Source organism: Etheostoma spectabile, chromosome 5 (assembly GCF_008692095.1).
Source record: "Etheostoma spectabile isolate EspeVRDwgs_2016 chromosome 5, UIUC_Espe_1.0, whole genome shotgun sequence".
NCBI classification, from domain to species: Eukaryota; Metazoa; Chordata; class Actinopteri; order Perciformes; family Percidae; genus Etheostoma; species Etheostoma spectabile.
In genome coordinates, this window is record NC_045737.1 from 33,606,066 (window position 1) to 33,627,223 (window position 21,158).

Sequence of the window (21,158 nt, forward strand, 5' to 3'; positions counted from 1 at the left end):
GTCTTCATGGAAGAGTCATCAGAAGAAAACCTCGTCTACGGTCTCACCACAAAAATCAGCATTTGAAGTTTGCAAATGAACATGTAGACAAGCCTGATGCATTGTGGAAAGTTGTTTTTTTTAATTCAGATTTGGCATGAGCCATTTGAAAATACTGAACTATATCTTGTGCTGTAACCTCACTTTAAGTTGAAAGAAATGTTACAATTATTTAAGTTTGGTAGACACTCGTAGATTCATGGCCTTCAACTCAACGTTGCCTTGTTCCCCTTTAGATCCCAGTTTGTGATGATTCATCTACATTGCTGTTGGGTGCTAATACGGAGCAGTCGTGCAGTGCGAGTGTTTCTGGGATTTTCCTGAAGAATTTTTAATTTTGGTAGGTGTGACATTTACAGCCTCGAGCCCAAATCCAGCCCCATAAAGAGCTGCTGGCCCCTTTTTTAACAACCCTGTAAATACAGAGTTAATTTGTTTTTTTGTCCGCCATGAGATTAAAACATGAACAGTGAGCGAGAGGTGTTTTAAAGGGTTCATTTCATTCCACAGCGCCCCACGGTCAGGAAATAAACACACTTGTGGAAAATTAAGTGTCAGATGTGGGTGTGAAACTTTTCTAAAGGTCACAGGATTAGAGGTCTGGGCAAAAAAACACACACTGTTCACATTTCTCCCTCGCTATGAAATATGTTTAGCACATCTACCCGGCCTTGGCACTATAAATTCAGCCAAAGTTACAAGGGCTGTAAAGTCAAGCTACATCTCCCCGATTTCAGTGGTGGACGGCTGCAGTGAGGCCAACAGGGATCGAGGGAGGGTTTCTTTTCTTAGCGACTTGCTGTTTGGGACAGTGTGGTAGCACCCAGGTGGTCTGGAGCTCAGGTAGTCTGACAGATTTCAAAACCCCCAGCCATGTCCAAACCATCTTTCGCCTGGTTTGGCTCAGGGCCTGAATCGCTCCCTGTAGGCCTATAGGACAGAAAGCTGCTTAAATCATACCTGTCCTCTGTGTGGTGATCATGGAGGGAGTACTAGTGCGGCCTTAAACATGACTTGTATCTATTTAAAGCTCAACTGTATATGGATGTATTTTACAGAGACCTAACGGTGCAGAGGGAACGGCTGTGTAGACACTACATTTCTCTCTGCAGTGGAGGATTTATTTGTTTTGAAAGCCCCTTATAAAACCTCAATTACTGTGAGAAAAAGTCAGACTGTTTATTTGGGAAATGAAGCGTGCCACTGAATAACATTGTTAACTTCCTATCAGGATTTCATAACGTAGAAAAACCAACAGTGCAAGCCCCCTGGTCTATCCCTGCCATACAGCTGGGAGTGGATGTCTGTACACAAACAGTCAAAAATGTCCATTATGATTCAAGCGATGGTCAGGATGGCTCGCTCCCTCTTCCTCCTCTTCTTCTTCTTCTCCGCCAGTTGGCCTGTGGCATCAGCAAAGAACATCACATCCTCTTTGCTCTCGATTTCCCGTTGGAGGAACTGGAGCGCAGCGCTGTTGAATCCCATTACGTCCTGAGACACAAAGAAAGAAGAGTTGGAAAGGAAAGGTATGATAAGGAAAAGAATCTCTACATCCGTCAAGACCACAAACAGCTTCTCTCCGTGACAGAATGTTACTTACTCTGATCTCGCGCACTTTGGAGACAGTATTGGTCCGTAGCTCGTCTATGACAGACAGCAGCATCTGGTTACTGGAGATCTGACCAAAATGGATCCTTAAAAAGGAAACAGACAAACGCGTCAGCCCGATGCTGTATCACCAGAACCATCAACAGCAGCGTGTGCAGATCTACATTTACAATCAGATCTGCCCTACCACAACAATTCTGTCTAATTACTCCAATTACTGAATGCTGTCAAACACTTTTTTATGGATGTCAACAAGGTCTTCTTCTTATAACTAGTTAAAGCTTTAGTGCGGGACGTTGTCATATTAATGAACGTCCGTTATATTTAAACCATTGCCAAATGAGCTGCTACAAAGTCAATTAAGACTATCAGCTCCACAAAACTATTCCTCAGTATGGCTGTGTTCAGAAGATTGTGGTGTCCGGTGACTCTCCCGCGCAGAAACTCGAGTGAAGATAATCACGGGAGGCTTGTATCATGTGGACGCGCCGACAGTTTAGTTATCATTACTTAGAATTCCTCATGGGGGCGACAGAAACTACAGAAACTACACATTATAGCTTTAAGGTAGAAAAAAAGAATCCATTTAAATTTTACACTTTCACCAAAATGATTTGATTTATCCATTTAAGAAAGTAATTTCACAGATTTGTTTCATGTTTCAATTTGCAAAACCAATCCATAGCCTACTGTGAGATTTTTTTTTTCCTTCTTTTTTTTTTTTAATTCAACAATGAAATACTTTTTGAAAATACGATTGTTTTGTCTTGTGACCAACCCATTCCACACGCACTGTTGGCTGTGCATGCAACTAGCGGCACGATATTTGAATGAGCGGTATTTGAAAATGCATTAAAAATGGATACATAGTAAACTTTCGAGTATTTATTAGTTTATAATTCACATATTTTGCACATTACGGCCAACAGAAGATTTGCTCAGCTCCTCCTCTTCTTCTTGTGTTGTCTGACAAACTGACAGATCTCTGAACCCTTCACTCTGAATTTCATTTACCAACCAAATACAAAACCTCTTTAATCTTTATTTATTTATTTTTGCCCACACACAGGTTAGGCGCTTACTTGAGCAGGAAGAAAAGGCAGCGGCAGACCAGCTCCACCTCGAGGCCTTGCTTGATGTAACTGTTGAACAGCGTCAGCAGCTCAGGGATGTAAGGGAATGGTAACACCAGCAGAGAAACCTCCAGCTCACTGGGGAGCACAAAAACGTGGCTTTATATGCATGCAGCACCGCAGATGAAAGATGTTTGGTCTCAACGCTATGAGCTTACGTCTTACCTCGATCTGACCTTCTTCACGACGTCTAAAACGTAGCGGGACGGCTGAAAGAGGGACAAAGACAGACTTAGTTGCCTACGGCTGAAAACATAATTAAATACAATACCTTATTGATAATGTTCCGTTAGTGGACGCAAAATTGACATTTTTTCCTATGCCATTGTTCTACTTACTGAAACATTTCCAAACGCCACAAGGATAGGGTTGGGTCTCGGTGGAGGAACCTGAAAAACAACAGAAGCAGCAACATGATACTGACATCATGAAAATGAAGCTGAAGGAACGTTTTCCATTGCATCCAAAACACAACAACAACAACAACAGGATGTTTTATGGCCCATTCACATAAGAAGGGGCAACAACAGAGGGAATAAAACATCGGATTATTGCATGGTGTCCGTACCTCGTTGCCTGCTGTCTGACAAGCATATTTATACACTTCCATCTTCCTGTTTTCCTCTTTGTAAAGCTCCAAAGCCTCCATGATTCGCTCTGCCTGCAGAAAGAAATCAAACGACAGCAAGAGTATAAAGAACAAAACTTGCTTATTCATTCTTTTAGTTGTTTCTGAAGACTTGGGTCAAACTGAATTTAAAACAATCCTGTTGTCCAGAGCAGCCAATAGGCATGGGTTAGCGGCGAAGAAAAAAGGTGAATGCAACTAGCTTTTGCCAACACAAGAAGTACTTTAATGTCAATGAAATCAAACAAACTAAATAATTGCATCCAAATGGTGCTTGATTTGAAATCCAATGCGAGGGGAAGTCAACTCACAGCTTTGACTGTCTCAACAGTCTTCTTGCTGGCTGGTGCTGCCTCTCCTTCAGTCTCTCCGGGTACCTGAAGACAAAACAAGTCAACGCATCTCTTACATCAATCTTACACAAAAACAAAACAGAGTTTGCTTTCATTTCAACGGGCAGGGCAATTAAAGATTTGGTGATGATATAATTACTTATTCAGCTAATTGACCAGACGTTTCCATTCAAACTGTTATTTGAGATGTTTACGAGCGGCCTGAAGTGTCAAAAATCTTCCAAGGGAGGGTGTTTTAGGATTGCGAATGCACTCCCAACCAATGACAGGTCATGGACCTAAAATGCAAGGATTGGGGGTTGTTTTTCCTTTTTTCATTTATGAAGAACAAATGTTCTTCAAATGTACTCCTTATGCTTTGAAATTAAGTTTCAAGTTTTGACTGATGCAGCCTTGGTTATGCTAGATAATAACAGCTAGATTGCTGCTCATATTACTGTACGGGGACTGGAATCTGTTTTTGAAACAGGCCAGTGTGATGCTAATATTCATGTATAGGTAATGTCTGATGAAAAGTATAAACGTTGATGATGCCTGGAAGTTGAAAACTGAGTGCTCACCACAGGCACATCTCCTTTGGCCATGCTCTCCTCAAACTCTGCTTCTCGTTCCTGTGAATATGAAAAGAGGGTCATATGAGAAGAAAAAGAAGAAGACGCTGTTTACGTGTCTGAATGACTGTCAAATCTGTCTGTGTCCCCGCCGCCCTCCACCTCACCATCTCCCGTTCCTCATCCAGGATGATGGGCTCCCTGGTCCTCTCCCACAGTCGCAGGGATTTGTCGTGGGATGACGACACAATGTGGTCACCGCTTGGGCTGATGGTCAGACACCAAACCTCCCGATGATGGCCCTGTAAGGCCGAGAGAAAAGTCAAATGTTACAAATAGCGATACACTGGTAAGAGCAACTTACACTTAACCATGTATCCAGCTAACTGAAATAGCTCATGTTACTGTGTTGTGTCAACAGTTAACCTCATTTCATATTTTGTGTGTTGCTTTCTTTTGCGGAGTGCAAATGTTCCACCAAAACAAGTTCTTTCTTGAGACTATTTTACAGATCCACCGTCGCTGCGTCAGGAACTAAGCGGCTCCAAGACAACTGTCAGCTTTGCAAACAACCCAGAGCGTTTTCTTCCTCCTATCCCAGTACGTATCTGGACTAGCCAGACCTTACTCCACAGCGCTGTGGAGATAGGTCTGGCAATGCACCACTAAGGTGGAGCTAATTTTGAATGAATGTATATACTGCTGCATAGCTTAATCTATAATAATTTAATAATGAAGTAGTTGATTTATATTTTGTATTAGTAATCTAAATCTGTTAAATCAACTAAATCGATTCAACTGAAGTTAGTGAAGAAAAAAGTACAATATTGGCTTCCAACATGTAGAAGTATAAATTGGCATACAATGGAAATACTCAATTAAAGAAGAAGTGCCTCAGAATCATACTTAAGTACAGAAGTTGAGTAAATGTACTAAGTTACATCCCACCACTGCTTTTGACTGCCTATGAATGCAAATGATTGTGCAGAATCCACATGCTAATAACCGGACAACACAAGTGATCCAGAAATTTATGCAAATGCACATAACCTAGTTTTCAACTCTCTCTTTGAAAGATCTGTTTTACAGCTGACCAATGAGGTGTGGTCAGTATTTTATTTTAGCATTTCAGATGTGAAGGAAGCCCGCCAGAGGACGCTTGATCGAAGCCACTGGACCACAAACATCAAGGGTATGAAGCCGAGCGTCACCTCTAGCGTCTGGATGTGCTCAAACTTGTCGGCGTCCCACTGTTTGATCTTCTTGTCCTTCCCTGCTGTGAAGAACAGATGAGTCTTGGGGACAAACTGGAGGAACATGACGCTGTGGAGAAGAAACAGAGTGAGGGAAGAGAAAGTCAGCCAAGCGAATGGGTGAAACAGAAAATAAGTAAATCCAGAACTAGAAAGGAGGGAAAACAAAACAAAAAAAGAAAGCAGGCATCTCAGAAGTAACAAAGACAAGTGGGAAATAATCATAAGGTAGTACAAGAAAGAAATACAAAAAGAAAGGCAATGCAAAAAAATCAAAGAACAGACAGAAAACTAAGTGTACACAGACTGAAAATAAATACAAAAATAAGAGGAAGATAACAGGAAAAAAAAGGACAAATAGTGACATGATCCATGAGAAAACAGATGAGCGGTGAGATGAAGGAGCAGCTGGTGTGAAGTCACAGGGCAGTCCGAGTTAACAGGACAAGGATCAGAGTCCCTGACCACAACAGATGAAGTCACAGCTGGAAACTCAACAGCCAAGAAAATCATTTCATCACCACATATTTAATAAAAAATAAAAAATAAAGTGTTTTTTGTTCCAGTGAACACATGACAAACATTTGGTTTGGGTCTGGGTGGTTGGGCGTTACCTGTCGTCATGAGCAAACATGGAGCGGTGACAGTCGCCGAAATCCAAACCCCAGATCTTCACGTTTCTGTCAGCGGAGCCGGTGGCGATAAGTGTGTTATCCTAGTTAACAGAAACATGAGGTCAGAGTCCCGGGAGACCGAACTGAGGGTCAAGATGAGCCCAAGTCGAGTCCAAACAAACTAATGCAATGACAGCAATGGCCAAGCCAAAAAAACGGGGTTAGTGAACAGTAAACATTAGAAAGTAGCATGGAGGCCAGTAAAAATGTTGTGGTGGTAAGTTATAAATCTTATTCAGTCCTAGTGATGACTAAACTGGAATGATGTTTGAGCAGTGCTTGCATGCAGACAGACAGAATTTGTGGCCGAGGTGGCAAAGTTACCAACGGAGGCGACAAAAGTCATAGCATTGCGCCAGAAAAGGGGCGAAAATTAGCGCGTCCACCCGGGTGTCGTGTTTGGATCACTGCCGATCAGAGCTGGAGCCGATTAATACTTGAGACTACTGCGGTCATTTGGCCCAGGAATAAGAGGTCGATTGTAACCTTTTTCTCTGACTTAGTGGGTGTCTTGATAGTGGAAAAGGGGCTATAGATGTAAACAAGGCTGGGGATATATAAATACACATATATAAATAAATAATAGAGTTGTTAGCTGTGAACATCTTGCAAAATAAAGCAGGTTAACACATTTATCACTGAGGCCTAAATGCAGCTGATAGTTCGGACATTTGCAGCTTGAGAGTACTCACATGTGAGATGTCCAGACAAAGTACAGGCAGCTTGTGTCCATACAGCGACAAGAAGAACTGAAGCAGCGAGAGGGAGAAATGTTCAGTTATTATAACAGACGCTTTGACACCAATAATGAAGCAATTATACAGACCACACTGTACTTATTTCATGTGGTGTGTACCTTAAGTGTGTCTGTGTAGAAGACCTTGACAGTGCAGTCTAACAGAGAGACGGCCAGCAGTCTGTGGTCAGGAGAAAACTTCACACACAAAATGTCTTCCTCCAATTTCAGAGTGCGTGTGTGTTTCACTGTCAGCCTCCTATATCACACATACACACAAAATATTAAAGGTGAGTCAGGTCTCTGAATCTTATTACTAAGAATTTATGTGCTTTATTAAGCAATTCACAACTGAAAATTGTTGCACACATTCAATATAAGATTTAACATCAATGGTAGAGACCAGTTTACATTTAGTACAGAGAATATGCTTACTACTGCATATTCTACATGGTGAGAGTAAATAGCCAAATATGAAAGGGCTGCTCAATTATGGAAAAAATATTTTTTTTAAAATTATATTACCGATTATTTCGGTCAACATTTAAATCACGATAACTTAACACGATTACTCCTTGACTTCTGGAAAGATGTTGCAATTATTGCTTAAAACTTAAAAAACAGTGGAAAAGGTTAAATATTAACAGTAAAATGAACACATATAACTGTGAAATTTGCCTGAATACCTTTTTAATACTTTATACTTTTCTTAACACTTTTCCTGTTTAAACTTTTAAGTTTTCTAATGTGACTTTAGACCAACTACTTATTTATTAAAGCTGAACTTATCATTTGTTAGAATAAAAACAAAGAATTGTTTTGTCCCAGGAGACAATATCTTAAGATCTGTGTTGTAGTTGAGTACTTTGAGGTGCAATGAACTATGAGATTGACCGTCCCAAATGAACCGTACAGGTAATTTGAACAAGGTGACGACTTACTTCTGTCCGGTCTCTTCGTCCTTTACCAGCTCAAACTCCCAGAACTTCACCGTCTTATCTGCACTTCCTGTGACAATCCCCCTCTGCAGGAGTGACACATACAACAAACAAGAAAGCACAGAAAAGCCAGCTATTTTTCTGATGAGTGTAAAGGTTTGACGTGGTACGAGATATATAGACAGGTGTGACTGCAGGTAGTCAGGTTTACCTGGTCTGGGGCCAGGCACAGGGACCACAGCGCTCCATTATGGGCATCCACAGTCTCCAGTAGGCTTCCTGAGGCCAACTCAAAGATCTGCAGCTTCCCACTCTGATAGGAAAAAACAGCACAAAATAGGAAGTAGAAAAGAGACAGCTAGCAACCCTGTCCTCCTGTCCCATAGATGTTCTTAATTGCAAGGTCAGAACAAAACACTAAACTCCCTCTCAAACAGCAGCAAATGCATTCAAAGATGGAATCTAATACCTTGGATCCCAGGATGATCTGCCTGTCCCCAGGCACAAAGAGGGAGCAGAGGGCGTATTCACAGGCCATGGTGCGAATCACCTGCAGAGTTGACCTGTAACAGTGGGGGAGTGCAGAAGATCTTGTGAGACCACTTCCAGCTTTTTATCGGTTTGGTCACATTTATATAAAAGCTGTAACACTTTTCACCTGTTCCAAACTTTGACGGTGTCCCCAGAGGCGGAGAGGACGGCCAGGTTGTCCGAGCTGAAGGCCAGTGTGCGGACATCGGTGCGGTGCCCGCCGAGCGTGAGGCGAGCCGTCTTGTTGGCGGTGGGGGTCTTGTCTGAAGTCCTCAGGCTGTAGGTCTCGATGGTGTTGTTCTGCAGCAGCAGCGCCACCTTCAGCTCACCACCTGCACACGACAGGCAGTCCACCCACCTGAGAGGGGGGATGCAGGGGATATGTGTGAGAGGGAGGGAATTAATATACCTGCTGGTTGCGAGCTCACCTCTCTAGCCTCTAAGCTGCTGTTGTGTTTGGCTCCATACTAGTCTACAGTATATCAACGACATTTCCGGTTAGGTGTCGCCGGAAATTCCCCCGACCGGATGTCCGTCACCTTCCGCTTTCTTTGTATTGGCATTTTAAACTCTGGTGGATTTCTGAGGACTTTGGTTAACTGGTCCTCAGATCTCTGCAGGGTAAATCCAGACAGCTAGCTAGACTATCTGTCCAATCTGAGGACTATGGTTACCTGGTCCTCAGATCTCTGCAGGGTAAATCCAGACAGCTAGCTAGACTATCTGTCCAATCTGAGTTTTCTGTTGCACGACTAAAACAACCTTTGAACGTACACATGTTCCACCAAAACAAGTTCCTTCCCGAGGCTTTTTTGCTGAGGCACCGGTGCTCCGGCTGACGCTTAGGGCCGCCCAAGATGATTGTGAATGGTTTAAAGAAATGCCAATGAACAGAGCGTGTTTTTCTCCCATCCCAGAATGCTGTGTGGACCAGCCAGACCCTCCATCGCAGCGTTGTGGAGGAAGGTCTAGCAATGCGAGACTAGCTCCACACTGACCTGATCTTGGAGGAGGCCTTGATGTTGGTCAGTCTGAGTATCTCATCCTTCAGCGTCCTCTCCACCACTGGCTCTGCTTCCTGAGACCTACAGCATGGGGACAGCCACACAACAAGCTCCAGCTTCAGCATGCAACTGAGTAACTACTGCACACTACAGTGTAGCAATATCAGTATAAGTGGGTTCAAAAATAAAAAAAATACTTATAATACTAGAATAAGAAGTAACATGTAAACCTTTCAAATGAACTAAAAAGAAATAACAATCTTTACTTTGCTGCCTTCTTTTTGGCTTTCTTCACTTTCTTTGTCATTTTCTTCTGCACTTCCTCCTCTGACAGCACAGTGAAGAGCTCCAGGACTGAATCATTGCCCTGATAAAGGATGAAAAGAGATATGTATAGCATTAATTTCCCACAGAATATCAACATTGATACATTTGAATGTTACAAATTCTGATGAAAACAAAGCACATCAATTGCATGAAATACTACTACAATGTAAAAATCCCTCTGTAATTCCAGCTTTAGGGTCCTGACACATCCAGACAACTTTATAGAACTAAGACGGACAGCAACCAACTGCTGCCTTATTTTCACTCATGTTAATGTTAACACACTGTAAAAACTACAACACCGACAAGCATGTTCATTCTGCCTGAGTCTTCATGGGAGGAAATCATTTGCCAGTAAACAGTGTCTCGTTCTAATCTAAAAAAACACAAAGGAAGGACTAACAAAACTAATTTAGCAACAAACTAATTTCCCACCATTGTGAATCATTTCAAACAGTATCATCATGTGGTCAGGAAACAAACTGATTAAAAGGACAAAAAATGTGCAGCTGGGTCTGCAAACCTTTTCTTTGATTTTGCACTGTGGTCTCATGCTTGTGGACAAAGAAAATCTAGAAACCGCACTTAATGAGCAGGACAGACAATAAAATAATCAATGTGCTAAATCAGCCAAACAGCCACTGATGACGGAAGTATTAGATCCAACAGGGCCAGGAAAAAAAAACAAACTATGGACAATGGTTAGCCTCAGATGTCAACTTAAGTCTCGATCAAACAAAAGAAAGGCTGACACCTGAGCTCCAACACGAGATGGAGAGATGGTTCTAAAAAGAGAGCAGAAAATAAGTGAGCTTTATCTGTTCTTTATTGTGGATATGATGAAACTTTTCATTTCTAACGAGAGGCACTTTCATAAACTACAAATTAGGTTTGGTTTGGGCAGAAAATCTTCCTTAAATTCCCAGATGTTTCCCAGATGATTCCTGAAGGAACTAGAGATGAGATTGAAAAATACACTTTTTTTAATGATGTTTTAACAGCATTATACTACGTTCTCTGTAAGGATGTGATATGGTTTCTTTGTCTTGTTATCTTTGTTGTCTGTCTGGCTCATGTTAAACTCTTTGTGAAACAATAACTGACTGACTGACTGACATACATACATACATACAATTTACTAATCCTAAATTGGGAAACAATTTAACAACATACACACATGCTGTACACACAAACCAACCAAAAATACAAGAAATATACAGCTACTGAAAAATAATACATAGATGAATGAACAATAGTACATCTACACTCACCGGCCACTTTATTAGGTACCCCATGCTAGTAACGGGTTGGACCCCCTTTTGCCTTCAGAACTGCCTCAATTCTTGGTGGCATAGATTCAACAAGGTGCTGGAAGCATTCCTCAGGGAGTTTGGTCCATATTGACGATGGCATCACACAGTTGCCGCAGATTTGTCGGCTGCACATCCATGATGCGAATCTCCCGTTCCACACACTCCAAGATGCTCTATTGGATTGAGATCTGGTGACTGTGGAGGCCATTTGAGTACAGCCAACTCATTGTCATGTTCAAGAAACCAGTCTGTGATGATTCCAGCTTTATGACATGGCGCTTATCCTGCTGAAAGTAGCCATCAGAAGTTGGGTACATTATGGTCATAAGGGATGGACATGGTCAGCAACAATACTCAGGTAGGCTGTGGCGTTGCAACGATGCTAATTGGTACCAGGGGCCCAAAGTGCCAAGAAAATATTCCCCACACCATGACACACCACCACCACCAGCCTGAACCGTTGATACAAGGCAGGATGATCCATGCTTTCATGTTGTAGACGCCAAATTCTGACCCTACCATCCGACTGTCGCAGCAGAAATCGAGACTCATCAACCAGGCAACGTTTTTCCAATCTTCTTTGTCCAATTTCGATGACTTGTGCAAATTGTAGTCTCAGTTTCCTTTTTAGCTGAAAGGAGTGGCACCCGATGTGGTCTTCTGCTGCTGTAGCCCATCTGCCTCAAAGTTGGACGTACTGTGCGTTCAGAGATGCCTCTCTGCCCACCTTGGTTGTAACGTGTTTATTTGGTCACTGTTGCCCTTCTATCAGCTCGAACCAGTCTGGCCATTCTCCTCTGACCTCTGGCATCAACAAGGCATTCCGCCCACAGAACTGCCGCTCACTGGATGTTTTTTTCTTTTCGGACCATTCTCTGTACCTAGAGATGGTTGTGCGTGAAAATCCCAGTAGATTAGCAGTTTCTGAAATACTCAGACCAGCCCTTCTGGCACCAACAATCATGCCACGTTCAAAGTCACTCAATCCCCTTTCTTCCCCATACTGATGCTCGGTTTGAACTGCGGAGATTCTCTTGACCATGTCTACATGCCTTAATCACTGAGTTGCCGCCATGTGATTGCTGCTTAGAAATTAAGTGTTAACGAGCAGTTGGACAGGTGTACCTAATAAAGTGGCCGGTGAGTGTATATACAAGTGTATACACAGGTGTGAACATCTCTAAAAGGATCCCAGACGTCATCTGCATCAGGAATTCCAGACTTTTTATGATCTGTCAGACGAAACCGGAGGACGATTTGACACTTACGTGACAGGCAATGACTCTGGCCTTGGAGTCTGTTGCCAGAGAAACAACTCGGTCTCGGGCCTCTCTCAGGATTGATCCGGCTTTCTTACAACTCAGGATTCGCTGAGAGAGAGAGGGAGAGAGAGAGGGGGGGGGGGGGGGCGGGGAAACATATTAACCTTTATGTAATGTGTATATGAATGTGGTTCTGTGGCCTCAAATTACGCGGATATATTCACCTTTTTCATTCTAAAGACATTACATTACTTGTGTTAAAAAAAAAAATGTTTTTGCAGTATTTTCTCACTCTCGTACCTCTTCAAGACTATCATCCACCCCTTCCTCATTGTCCTCATCATCATCGTCCAGCAGAGTTTTCCCCTTCTTTAACTTGGGCTCACCTTCAGCTTTCTCCTGAGCAGGCAGACAGACAGACAGACAGACAGGCAGACAGACAGACAGACAGACAGACAGACAGACAGACAGACAGACAGACAGACAGACAGACAGACCTTTTACAACAACTGAGGCAACATCAGTTTCAATTTTATTTCTCTTTTGGCTAAGTGTCCGTAGGTGAGGCTTTATTCAGCCATGGTGGCTATGTATTAGGGCGGCACAATTTATGTTTTTATGTTGGCATCGCAATATCAACTTGTGCAATATACACATCGCGAAAGGCTGCGACATATTGCGATATACACAGAGAGAGAGAGAGACAAAAAATTCACTTAAAAATGTAACTGCCATTCAAGTCAATGTTCAGTTTGTTCAATAAAACAATGTTGGAAATGATTTCCCTTCATTTGTTTTAAATTCAACAAGCAGTTGTATTTAGATTTGTAAAGTTGTATTAGCAGAATACTAAAGTCGGCAGAAATGCAGAACTGAGTGCACTTTAATATCGGTTTATTTATCGCAAGTACTATCATCGCAATATTCAACATAACATATTGCATATTTTCCTCATATCTTGCAGCCCCAAGTACCAGCACGTCAGCTAACTTCCCAGTTCTTCTCTGTGTGTATTGATAAATTATTCAGGGAGCCTGATCTTTCCCACCTCCTGCAGGTAGTTGATGTCCCAGGCTCGAAGCTCACTGTCTGCTGAGCCCGTTAACAGCCGGTTCTCCTGGTTCAGCAGCACCATGCCCCACACCTAACACACACAGGGAAATAAACACCGTCGCAAAGACTCATCTTATTCATCCAGGTACAAAAATATCACAGAGCCTCTTAAAAGACTAAAAAAGAGTGGAGAAGATATATTTGCCACCTTCCAAAATTTTATAATCTTCCATTTCTCATAACAAACAGGTAAAAAGCTTGAACATAAATCATGTTAGAAATGTTATGTAAAACTAAAACACATCTGGACTTTCACAAGCTCTTAGCTTATTTTGGTCTGGACCGCAGCAAACCGCTCATTCCCATTCTAACGCAGGGTAAGAAGTCTTAGATGTTACTATCTGGAGACTTCTTAATTCAACAATGTGGGCACAGTTAGCACACTGATCAAAGACTGTCCACCCGTATACAAAGTTTTGATCTGCAAAAAACAGATGGCTTCATTTTATCTATCTTCCGGGGAATATTAGTCAAACTGGTGTTGGTTTTTTTTTAATTTCATTTGTCTGTTAGCAGGATTACACAAAACCTACTGGCCCAATTTTCATGAAACTAAGTGGAATGGTGTAGCAACGGTCCAAATCCACAAATATTGGTCACTTCTGTTAACATTGGAAGATTGGGCATTTGTGTAACATTCATGTGGTGTTGAAATAATCAGAACAAATAGTTTCAGACTGGGAAAAGTCCCACAGCATTAACACTGTGCGATAAGGCACGCCTTGGTGGAGGTCTGCGCTCTCGGAGTGTCCTTCTAGGTCATTTTAAAATTGCAAGTTAACTCTTGTCTTGTTTCTTTGAGATTGAGTACAAGTTCTTATTTACAACATTGAGAATATTTTCTCAATGATCTAATTATGAGCCTCCACTCAGTTAAATTATTCAATCCTGTCTTCCTTGCCTAATGTCGACATGAGTTGTAATACAATCAAATACACTTAGTACACAAAACTCAGGAGACTGAAACAACATCAGCTTTTCTTTAGAAAACAGCCAGAGCCATGAAAATCACATTGAGTATGAGAAGTGCAACAACACTGGTTATGTTTACCTAGAGCTGGGTAATATATCGATTTTATATCAATATCATGATATGAGACTAGATATCGTCTTGGATTTAAATATCATAATATGGAATAAGTGTTGTCTTCTGCTGGTTTTAAAGGCTGCATTACAGTAAATTGATGTAATTTTCTGATGTCTCCAGACTGTTGTAACTGTTCTATTATTTGCCTTTACGCAGTCAGTCATTATACCCACAGTACTGATGATTATTTATAAAAAATCCCATTGTGTAAATATTTTGTGAAAGCACCAATAGTTAACACTACAATATCGTTGCGGTATTTACATCGAAGTATTTGGTCAAAAATATAGTGATATTTGATTTTCTCCATATCGCCCAGCCCTTTGTTAACCTGTGTTAAGTAAACTGCCCTGGGTTGCACCAGCTTTGTGTAAGTCCTCTCCTCTGTCATGGTGTAAAGTGGACACTAGAGGCTTAGTAACTACTAGTTAGTTTGGAAGTAAATCAGCTACTAAAATTAGTTGCATAACCACTGGGGTCTTAACTAGTTTTACTGACGTCTCTTTTAAAAGGTCCCATTTTATGCTCATTCTCATGTTCATACTTGTGGTTTTGAGTTTCTATTCTAGAGCATGTTTACATGCTTTAATGTCCAAAAAACACAGTAATTCATACTCAAACTGTCTGTCTGAATATACCTGTATTCACCCTCTGTCTGAAACACCCTTGTCTCTTTAAGCCCCCCCTCACGAAGAAGCCCAGTCTGCTCTGATTGGTCAGCGAGGTTTCCAGTCACTCGGTGCATTGCAGCCGGGAAATGACTGTAATGGCCCTGTAGCTGCCCTTTCTACCTTTATATAGTATAGTAGTGACATTACAACCGTACAGACATCCTGAAGGCACCGTTTCTAAATACGGGCTGTGTGCATTTCGTTGCGGATTGGGTGTTTTAATACTTTTGCGGTATTTAAATATCTGACCTCGAACCGCTTTGTTATAAAAAAGAAAAAAAGAAGACGTGGTTTATGTTAGTGAATGTAGAATCTGAAGCCCCTCACCTCACTGCGATGGCCCACCATGGTCTTGAAGCAGTGCTGTGTGTCCAGGTCCCACCACTTCACAAAACTGTCCTTGGAGCTGTACAGCAGCGGAGCACACACACACGTAACGCGTTAGCAACTCTGCACTTCTTCTTTTAAACAGTGTTAAGAGTAGGAGGGTGTATTTTATTGTTATTAAAAGGTTAAAGGCTTAAAAGGGCACTTTTTGCTCGCAGGTTTCTCTAAAGAGCTCCCCCTACAGCTTTGCAATAGATATTTGGCAGCTCCTATGTTTACTTGTGTCCGACTCCTCACTCGGTCAGTCCGCTGTTTCCTCTTTCTCTGTTCCTCCGACGATGCTTTCCGAGCTTTCTGCTTCTTTTTTGCCGGCTCAGCCATGACGATAGTGTGAAAAACTCAGAAAAACTCCATTGCTACCTTGTTAGCCAGTTCCCGAATGGGCTTATGTGTGCAGTACCGTGAAACAATTTGTTACATTGCGAGACCTGATATCACGTGATACTTCCCGACACTTTGGCTCAAGTTGAAAGGACGGTTTTTACACTCACAGGCGCTAGGGGGGGGACTGAGACGACCACCATTCATCTTGAAAAAAAGTCATAGAACCATTCAAATGACTCCAAAACTGTACAGTTAAGGTAAATTAAGCTTTAAAAAAAACAAACTGCATACTTCCCCTTTAAAAAACACAATTCAAATGACACATTAAACTTTATATCACATTTAAGATTACATGGTTTAGTAAGGACTACTCAAGCCCACATGCAAGTTCATATGGTGGCATCAAAGGCAGTGTGAAGTCGTGTAGCTTAAACTCACAACCACCACATTATTTAATGGTTTGTTGAATGACAGCATAGAGGGAATTACATCATCCCAAACGTGTATACTATTCACATAAATGCCTGAGTAGAAATGTGCTAACTGAAAAAAGAATGAGGAAAGAAATGTGGATGGTGTCAAATCAGAGCCCAGAAACTCTACTGGGGAAAATACCCTAAAGCTCTCGTTATTATCTGGAAATATGAACCTGTTCAACTTGGAATAACTTCTCGCAACAGTTGCTGAAAGTGACAAAAAAGCTAGTCGTTTTTCTTTTAGATGCGTTACATGACACTCTTTTCCTTTTCCAAAGTTGCATGTCATCTAATAAAGTTAGGGTCCGAGGAACTCCAACATGAGTGAGTGTCTGGCATCAGGTCTTCATTGATAAATAATCAATTGTCATAATTGGGATAATGTCCAAGGCGTGAGGTGTAAGGGTTGTTACCTGGTGACCAGGAGGTTTTTGTCTTTGAGGAACACGGCCTGTGTGATGACGTCTTTATGGCCCCTCAGCCTGTACAGCCCACACTCGTTGATGATGTCCCACACGATCACATCTGTGTCCTGAAGGGGGGGGGGGGAAGGTGATAAAATGCTCATTACATGCTTTAACCCTTGTGTTGTCTTCCCGTTAACCATGAACTTGTCCTTCCTGGTCAAAATTGCAAATTAATATTTTTTTGGACTTTTCCGATGTTTTTGTTGCTTTTTCTGATTTATTTGTCACTTTTTCCAGCTCATGGGTTTTTTTTTTTTTTTAAACTTGAGCTGGTTTAATAATAGTTTTTTTTATTCTTATTCTTGGAATTCATGGTCAACAAACCTCATTCAGATCAAATTATTCATTATTTTAGTTAAAAAGGCAGAAATTATGAATTATTTTGACTAATAGTTAAGATCAGAGGATGTTGAGTGGATCTCAGATGGGTAGACGTCAAAGTTTAGTCCGGATACTGTTTTGAAACCATGAAACAAAATAATTAAAATGCTAAAAGACTAAATAAAACCCCCAAAAATTCAATGACAGTAATGTTGTATGGAATCATCCATGTTAGTTTTGGGCAATTCGGTTGAAAGAAATCCATATTTCTGGTATAAAACACTTGGAAACGGGTCAATTTGACCCAAGGACAACACAAGGGTTAACAAATAGTAAACTCCGATTGGAATTAGATTAATTCTGTACCCACGCGGGGGGGGGGGTGACCACTAAACTCAATTTATCTTCTGATTTTAACACCTGTGTCTCAGGTGGAATTGCATTTATGTAATTTACATTCTCATCTTGATCATCCCGCCCGACTCACCTTGGAACCGGTGACGAGCCGAGCTCCGAGCGCGTCGTACTGCATGACGCTGACAGAAGTTTTGTGGCCGTTGAAGGAGACGTTGCTCTCGCCATTCAGCAAGCTGAAGATCCGCACGGCACCGTCCTCGTAACCCACGGCGATGTGGACGCCGTCGGGCGAGGGGCAGAGGAAGGTCACCTCGTGTTTCTGGCCCTGCAGGATCAGGACCTGGACAGAAAGACAGAGACGCTGGGTTTGAATTCTGAAAAGTTTGAAGAAGACTGGAGTCCTGAACCTGCGGTCGTGACCACGCCAAAATCTCACCTTCTCTCCTTTTCGGGCGTCCCAGATGAAAACGTGTTCACACGCCGCCACGGCGACGTAGCGCCCTCTCTCGCCCCCTCGCAGGGTCACATACGCAACGTTGGCTTTTTGGCTTCCGATTACTCCGAACACCGCACTGGAAACGTAGCGCAGGTACTGCTTGGTCAACCCCATGGCCGGCAGCCTCAGGTGATTCTGAATCCTGTTTCACAAGAACATAAGAGCGACTTCGTTTGATCACGCTATAAAAAATACAATAACGTGGAACTCATAATCTACTCCCACATTAATCTACTGCATGGTGCGTCTGAGGCATTTTAGTTCTCAGTGACCTTTATACTACTTCGTTTTTCACGACAATATGCCAACACCCTTGTATGTGTCCTTACAAAACAAACACATCCTATCATTTTTTAATTATTTTTTTTTTAAACTATGTTTATTTTTCCATGGCCAGACCAGTAAAGGTCTCCCACATCAAACTGGAAAAAAACGGGTTCTTGTCATGTTGAAACAGAGAAGGGTGTTCCCCAAATGTTTGCCCCAAAATTGGAAATCAAACTTAAAAAATGTAATTGCATGCTGTAGCATGAAGATTTTCCTTAATTGGAACTAACAATAATGTAATAATAATAATAATAATAATAATTTATGCTTTATTAATCCCGCAAGGGGAAATTACAATTTACACACAGTTGTTGTTATTAGACACAGGCCTGAATTACACACACGCTCAGAGTCTATACACACACTATATGGAGAGCAATGGAAAGGCGCCCCGAGCAGTTGGGGGTTTGGTGCCTTGCTCAAGAGCACCTTGGCAGTGCCCAGGAGGTGAACTGACACCTCTCCAGCTGCCAGTCCACCACCAGACTTTGGTCCGTACGGGGACTCGAACACGAGACACTCCGGTCCCCGACCCAACGCCCTACTGAAACACAACCGTCCACATATATATGTGTACATGGTAATTAATTACTCACATCAATAATGTACTCATGTTAGGCACAAATAATTAAACACCTCGCAGCAATGAACATGAGGTACTAAAGATGTATTACTGACTTTTCCATTATTAGTGTATTAAGAGTATGACCATAACCAGTGGTGGAATGTACTGAAGTACATTTACTGAAGTACTGCACTTAAATACAATTTTGAGGTACATAAGCAAGCATTTCTATATGATGCTCCTTTATCCTTCTATTCCTGATTGGGCACTTTTTACTCCACTACATTTATTTTAAAGCTTGAGTTACTTTGCAGAGTCAGGTTATTTATACAAAATATAAATCACCTAATGAATAATTAGAGAGATGAACACATTAATGCATAAATAACTATTCAGAATTACGTTTCTATATATATATATATATATATATATATATATATATATATGTTTGAGTATATTTTGATGCTAATGCTTTTGTACTTTTACTTCAGTACGATTATGATTGCAGGACTTACACTATTGTTACTTTCACAGTAAAATATTTGAGTACTACTTCCACCATTGATCATAATCCGTAACGTTACACCACAACAGTTTATAAATCAGTGGTAGTCCGGAGTGAGAATATTAGTACTATTTCATCTACGTGCATACAGACATATAAACATAGATAGATAGATACACACATAGATGGATACATACATACATACACACATGCATTCATACATACACACATGCATACATACATACAAAGATAGATACATACATACATACATACATACATACATACATACACACACACACACATACACACACACACACATACATAGATACATACACACATACATACATACATACATACATACACACATACATACATAGATAGATAGATAGAGAGATACACACATGCATACTTACATACATACATACTTACATACATACATACATACATACATAGATAGCTACATAGATTCACACATACATATACGGTTTTCTGTACCTAAATATTTGTTTATTCTGCTTTTAAATAAGCGATGATGAACATAAAGACTTACTTTTAGTCCATTTATTGCTGGGTAAAGCACGCTAGTATGCTCGGTCAAAGGAGCGTTTGTTTTGCTCTTACATATTGCCCACGTGGTCGGGGTTTAGAGCCTACGAACCATGAATTATCTACATGCGCGGCAAACCCTGCCCACCCAGCCAACGCTGTACAATGAATCGAGTGCACCTAACCAGGAACACCGCCCGTCCCTGAACACACGTGGTGAAGTTCCTGAGTAAACGTAGCTCCTAGAATCTGATACAACGTAGATTTACGCATGTACATATTTTACATCACGATAACATTTCTTTTCTTTAACGCAACACATTTTAATGTTTGGTTAGTTTCTCCGCTTACCTCTGAAATGCAGCTGCTGGCTAAAACTTGTGTTGCGTTCACTGCGCTGCTGTTTTAGACCCAACCAGTAGATCACACATCGATACGGTAAACCAAGTATTTTTTGTATTTTTAAGTCTTTTTTAGTGGCTCAATAATTACTTAAGTAGAAGTCGTAACAGTCTGGGGTAGAAGTACGAACACTATACTGTAAAAAAAACAACATTACAAGTCAAAGGAAAGGTCACTTAAGTTAGTAAAAGTTAAAGTTAAAGTAAAAATGTACCTAAAGTATTAAATGTTGGGTAGTTTAATGTATTACAAAAGGTGTAATAAGTTCCAGATATGTTTTGCATGCAACTATTTAAATTAGTAAAGCTGTCAGATGAGTGTAGTGGAATTAAAAGTATTAAAAGTACTTTCATTTTAAATGTAACGTTTGAGTAATTTGAGTAAATATACATAGTTATACTCTACCAATGCTGCGCAACACTTCAGCATACGTAACATTATAATATACATTTATAATGTTCACCTGCACTGCTGACTGTTACTATAGTAACAACTGTTTATATCTGCATCTTTTTTCCACTACTTACATTTCAATTTGCGCTGCCGACTGTTTATCTACAGTACCAATTGTTTACATATACATCTGCAATATCGTACTTTAACTGTAATATGCAATTACTTTCCACTGCACTTTAATTTGGATAGTTTCTGCCCAAACTTTATTTGAACTACCTTTAAATCCATTGTTATACTGCTCATTTTAGCCTAACTTATTATATCTATCTGGAAAACTTCTACTTATAGTAATATCCACCTGTATA

The 21,158-nt window shown here is 41.0% G+C and overlaps 1 protein-coding gene across 1 annotated transcript; it reads right to left on the minus strand.

Moving 5' to 3' along the window:
• Positions 1 to 439: 439 nt before the first annotated feature.
• wdr3 (WD repeat domain 3) lies at positions 440 to 20,429 on the minus strand. Its single transcript, XM_032516328.1, has 27 exons — positions 20,347 to 20,429; positions 17,993 to 18,194; positions 17,687 to 17,896; positions 16,825 to 16,943; positions 15,552 to 15,630; positions 13,402 to 13,497; positions 12,654 to 12,752; positions 12,360 to 12,461; positions 9,718 to 9,818; positions 9,446 to 9,532; positions 8,575 to 8,805; positions 8,386 to 8,479; positions 8,128 to 8,229; positions 7,920 to 8,002; positions 7,099 to 7,237; positions 6,935 to 6,991; positions 6,183 to 6,283; positions 5,527 to 5,638; positions 4,483 to 4,617; positions 4,325 to 4,375; positions 3,723 to 3,788; positions 3,352 to 3,444; positions 3,122 to 3,172; positions 2,949 to 2,992; positions 2,733 to 2,861; positions 1,643 to 1,736; positions 440 to 1,533 (listed from the first exon to the last, which is right to left on the minus strand). Exons 2-27 carry the CDS (start codon positions 18,164 to 18,166, stop codon positions 1,378 to 1,380), a joined length of 2,805 nt encoding a protein of 934 aa, XP_032372219.1. The 5' UTR covers positions 18,167 to 18,194; positions 20,347 to 20,429; the 3' UTR covers positions 440 to 1,377.
• Positions 20,430 to 21,158: the final 729 nt, after the last annotated feature.